Source organism: Malurus melanocephalus, unplaced genomic scaffold (assembly GCF_030028575.1).
Source record: "Malurus melanocephalus ecotype Western Australia unplaced genomic scaffold, MMel_1.1 scaffold_856, whole genome shotgun sequence".
Classification (NCBI taxonomy): domain Eukaryota; kingdom Metazoa; phylum Chordata; class Aves; order Passeriformes; family Maluridae; genus Malurus; species Malurus melanocephalus.
The window spans coordinates 35,051-40,514 of record NW_026624088.1 but is presented as its reverse complement, the minus strand read 5'-3'; the positions used below and the strand labels follow the sequence as shown (position 1 = coordinate 40,514).

General features: G+C 48.8%; 1 protein-coding gene across 1 annotated transcript in view; it reads left to right on the top strand.

Moving 5' to 3' along the window:
- The window catches only part of LOC130585277 (2-oxoglutarate dehydrogenase complex component E1-like), a gene marked incomplete at its 3' end in the record, with an annotated part of 42,054 nt that overhangs the window by 2,008 nt on the left and 34,582 nt on the right, over window positions 1–5,464 (top strand). Inside the window, exon 2 of the mRNA XM_057385702.1 lies at window positions 1,577–1,825. Within this exon, the coding sequence (XP_057241685.1) occupies window positions 1,604–1,825 (222 nt within the window). The remainder of the gene's footprint in view (window positions 1–1,576; window positions 1,826–5,464) is intronic.

Below are 5,464 nucleotides of genomic sequence, written 5' to 3'. Positions count from 1 at the left end.
GCCTTTCAGATAAATACCCATGTTTTTCTGTGTAGATCTGAAGATGGTGAGCTGGGAGAATCCCCAGTGCTGTGGCATTCATGGTCCTGCTGGTCCTGGCAGGATGGAAAGGACAGGATTCCCTTTTTCCTGTGGGTAAATCTRTCAAACACTGGCTGAATTCAGGTGGCTCTGAGTCTTCCTCAGGCTCTTTGAACCAAAACCTTATGGTTTGTAATGGGAATTGTAGCCCTGTTGTGCCACAGAACTACAGAAWCACAGGATATGCTCAGGTGGAAGGGACCCRCAAGGATCATGTCTAACTCCTGGCCCTGCACAGGACYGTCCCCAGRWGKCACACCCTGTGCCTGAGAGCGTTATCCAAATGCTTCYTGAACTSTGTCAGGCTGTAACCACCCCTCTGGTGACCCTGCCCAAGCACCCTCTGGGTGAGGAACCTTTTTCTGATATCCTAAACCTGCCCTGATACAACCYTTGGGTCCTGTCACTGGTCACKGCAGAGGAGAGAGCAGYGAACCAGATTCAGCCAGACAAACCTGGAAGCCTGGTTAGCAAAACATGAGGGTGTGCTGCTTTCTGTAGTCCCTTGTGAAATTTCATTTTAATCTGGTGAACACACAGAAACTGATTTGACATTGGGCTGCTGCTCGTTAAACTGGTCTGGGATATGGAAAGCAGCCAGCTGGGTCACCTCCAGCCCTGGCGAGGAGCTGGGTGGAAAGGGCAGCTCCAAGAAGAGCTGACTTCAAGTGCCTGTGCTTCCTTCAGGGTGATTCTGCCCCAGTGCTTTCCTTGGGCTGCTCTGGAGGGTTGGATGTGTGTAAACCCCATGGCTGACCCTGTGRCCAACCCTCTGGCTGACCTCAGACCTCCCTGCGAGGTGCTGGAACCTCTCAAATGTCCCACACTGGCTCTGGGTTACTTTTCTGGGTTCTCTGGGCAGGGCACAACCCCTCTCTGGGTCTTTCATCTGCACTGACATTCTTGGGTCTGGGATTTAAGGAGAAGCAGTCTGTCCTGGAGCTGGTCTGTGCTGATCTGCACCCCTGCAGCMCTTCCAGCAAGGCTGAGCCCAGCAGKTSAGGKCTCAGCTGRGAGGAGGAGTCCTTTGCACTGCTGTGCCTCTACCTGGCGAGTGATTTTCCCTGTAGGTGGTTTCTGCCCAGCTTTATCTTGGGTGAGTGTGAAAAGAAACCAAGAAGGAGAAAATCTCRGACAAGCAGAGTGGTCACAGAAATTGAAGGCCAGATCTACCTGGGAGGGAGAGTGATGGACTAAGCTGAAATCAAGAATGTGGATGGCTTTGATATGCAGGGAGGTATTATTAGCTGCCAAGCAAACTTGTTTTGGTGACAGGAGAGATGATGATGCTGTGCTTTCAAGGATGGGAGAGGTAGATCTGGCCACTCCTGAGCAAAAACTGCATTTCCAAGCCATGAGGGACAAGGGTGGATGGATTAATCCAAGTTCAAGACTGATCCTAAGCTCACCTCTCCATGCTCWGGGCAGGGGGTGGTCTCTGTTCAATGCTTTCCTGCAGTAATTCCTAACTGACTTTTCTGTTCTCTCYCAACAGGAGCTTGTGTGAGGCCACGGGACAAAAATGCTTAAATTAAGGACTTGTGCGGCAAAGCTGAGGCCGTTGACGGCCTCGCAGACTGTAAAGACAATTTCCCAACACAGACCGGCAGCACCCAGGACGTTCCAACAGCTCAGGTGCTACAGTGCACCAGTGGCTGCCGAGCCCTTTCTGAGTGGGACTAGTTCAAACTATGTGGAGGAAATGTATTATGCATGGCTGGAAAATCCCAAAAGTGTACATAAGGTAAGGATCAGCCTTGCCAGGATGTCGCCTTTGCTTCTCTGTGTGTGTCCGAGCGGGGGGTGCAGGTAAGTGGCACCTCTTTGAGGTGTGAGTTCATCTGGCTGGATGTTTGTGGAGCGTCCTTCTGCCTCGCTGTGCCCAGAAGAAGCAGCAGTGATKCCTTGAGCAGAGCCAAGAGGAGCTTTTTGTGGTGAAGAGGGAACGCCGTGGGCTTGGGACACGGGCACCGTCCKGGATCACAAACGGATACAAGGAATGGCTTCTGGGAATCCACCTCCCAATGCTGTGTTATCCATCTCTGGCTCATCAAGAGGGTTTATTCTGCRGTGGAGGATGGGGAAAAGGGGCAGGAGGGTGTTCTCCACATCGTGACTGATTTCCTGTTTATCTCAGGCACAGCTGGTGTTCCACGTTGGGGCAAATGTAACTAAGCTTGGCTTTGAGCTTGTGTTTGTAAAGCTAGGCTGGTGATCTGCAGACAGGGTCTGGTGGCCAGAGGGATTCCCACCAGCTGCTCCTGAACTGAAAACTGGGAAAACAATCCAGCTGTGGGCAGTGTGTGCASATCTGTCCTGATCTSRATCYSTTCCAGYAAGGCTGAGCCCAGCAGGGCGGAGGAGTTCTGAAACCTGGCAGCATTTTCCCCCTTCCCCAGTGTTTCACAAGGAAAGTGTTTCTCTAGTGACTAAGTCTCAGCATTACCTGAGGGGTTTTTAGGACAGTGTTGAACTGATGTGCAGCAGGGATTTACTTTATTCATGAAGTGCAGACCAGGACAGAATGAGTGAATGGGCAATTGGGAGTTTAAAAAATCCCAGCACTCGTGGCAGTGTTGATGTGTTTTCAATGGCACTGATCCCACCCACCCAAAATGAAGGTGTTAGAAATTCCTTAACATAGGATTTTCACAAAAATCGTGTGACTTCGTGCTTATTTGCAGGGAAACAGGCAGCTGAGCCAAACTACAGACTGGGAAATCATGAAACACCTTAGTTTGGGTTATGCCCTTTGCCAAATACTTGAAAGCTGCTCCAGCATGTGGTACAATCCCTCTTTTGGAGTTGTGATACCGAATTAAAAGCCTTAATGAGCTTAAATACTTTATTTAAGTATTTAAATTTAAATTGATTTAAAATTTAAATTTGATTAATTGATTTGCTTGATTTCAAAACAAGTGAGGGTTACACCACCTTGTCCCAGTAACAGCCAGACGGCTGAGGCTCACAGAACTGAGCTCAGGATCCCTCTAAAGCCTGGACTATTCTGGGTGTGGCAGGTTTTAGGGGATTTTGGGATTATTTTAAGGGAATTTTTGGAGCAGTTTTAGGGCATTTTCGGGTAATTTTGGGGGATTTTGGAGTAATTTTGGGGGATTTTGGAATAATTTGTGGGATTTTGGGGTAATTTTAGGGGATTTTGGAGTAGGTGATGTAGGTAACATCCATCTTCATGTCTAGACCAGGTCATTTGGGGCCTTGTGCAGTCAGGTTTTGAGCCCCYGTGAGGGTGGAGCTTTCACCAGCACCTCTCCAGGCTCCCAGTCCAATGTTTATGGTAAAGAATTTCAAGGGTGTGATTTCTGGGTGACTAACCMCTGGAAATCAATGTCTCTGGAAGTGCTTCAGTGCAGGAATTTATGGAGGATTTTTCCTCATGCGTGGCTGGGACTGGTTTGTGACAGCAGGAAGATCAGTGTATGAAATGAAATGAAATGAAAAATTAAATGAGGTCTTGCTGTTTTCAGGAAGCAAACCCGAGACTCGTGATGGAGAAAGTGRGTCTTAGGGACTGCTTTTCCAGCAAAACCAAGCAGGAAGGGGTTGGAGCAGGGGGATGGGACTGGATGACCTTCAAGTGTCCCTTCTAAMCTAAACCATTCTGGGATCCTATAAAATCCAGCTACAAGTCCCAAAACTTCTGGTGGGTTTGATGTGGACTTTGCTGGTGCTTCCTGGTGCATTTGGCACCGTTCTGGCCTCGTCTCTTGTATGGACTCCACCTCATTCCAGCTACCTGTTTACCAAGATTCCTTCCCAGCTCCTTTCTGCACTCCTTTKCTCTCTCTGCACTTTTTTCATGGGTTTCCTGTTCCTGCTGAGATGCTGAGCTCGTGTTGGCTCTCATTTTTCATCAGCCTGTGTCCCCTCCTGGGGGAGGACAGTGCCACCACTCCTGTGCCATCCTGCCAGACAGGGGGTCACATCCTGGGGTGGAGCTCTTGGAAGGAGCCTGGATGTTCTGGGGATGTGGCTGAGGTTTATGGCTGAGCACCTTTTTTAAAAGGTGCTGCTTTGGGTTTTGAAGTTAGCTGAGTTTGAAGGTGCTGGTTTTGGTTTTTGAAGTTTTTTGGAAGGTGCTGGTTTGGTTTTTGAAGTTTTTTAGAAGGTGCTGGAAGAATTTGGTTTAGAAGGTACTGGTCTGTCCCTGTTGTGCTGCATCCCACTAGGGAGGGACACATTCAGCTGGGAAGAGCTGGGGAGTCTTTGCTGTTGTCACCAAAAACCTCTGAGACTTCCACAGTCCCAGCTGAGCACAGTGAATGCATTTCCTCTGTGTAGACACCAGGGATTTAAACTGCAGAACAAGCTTTTAATGCTTGTTTAAAAGAGGGAAGGTAAAATTAGGTTGTTTTAGAGGATTTTCTGCATGGAATCCTTTGGCTGAACTTGAGTTTTCAAGTTGGCTGAGCAGAGTAGGATAATAATAACAATAGAATAATAAAAATTAGAGCAGGGTGGGTGAAAGAGGAGGCAAGGGCATGGGGGATGGGTGCAATGGGGTCAATGCTGCTCCTCAATCCTGGAAGTGAGGACAGCACCCTCCTTGCCCCAGGTTTGGTTAGTTTGGGTGCTTGGCACGGCCCTCATTGTCTCTGTGTGCCATGGGTGCTTCAGGGAAGGTGTCCAAGGAGCTGTGGCTGCAGATGGGTGGTACCTGTGCCCACCTGRGGCAGGCTCAGCCTCCCTCAGCCCTCAGCAGTGATGTCTAAAACAGGGCTCACCTGAAACAGAGGCCAGGCAAAGTGAAGAGAATGAAGCAGACAGATTTAATCCAGGCCTGGCTGTACATTGAGGGCAGACAGAGCCTCCTCCTGAGGCTGGACCCAAAATGGACCCCGAGTCATGAGATCTTCCCCTTTTATCAGTTCTGTCTCATGAACACATCGGGCCCCAATTCTGCAATTCCACCTTCAGGTGATGATGTCACCCACCCCAAGTTTGCTCCCCCAATTCTCTGTTGTTTCCATATTTTGGGGCTCTGAGGCAGTGAAGTGTCCTTGGATTTCAGGCTCAGAGAGGAATTGTTTTGTGTGAAGATGGGAGAACAGGAGCTTTAGTGCTGTGCACTACAAGAATACAGATCCATGAAAATATAGAAACTAAAAATCCTACGGGATCAGCAGCAGCCCTGGAGTTTGTGTTGAAATGGGGAAAAAAGACACAGCTCTCCCTGTGGATTTGTACATGGAACAACCCATAACAGAAACTCCTTAACATGGCAGCTTTTGTGACTTTATATTGATTTTGATGACCCCATCACACCTTGGAAAGCTGAAAGTCTTTGGGTTGATAAGGGACTGTTCAGTGACGTGCACAGCATGAACTCATCGGCTGCTGCTCCATAAAGATCACCTGAATT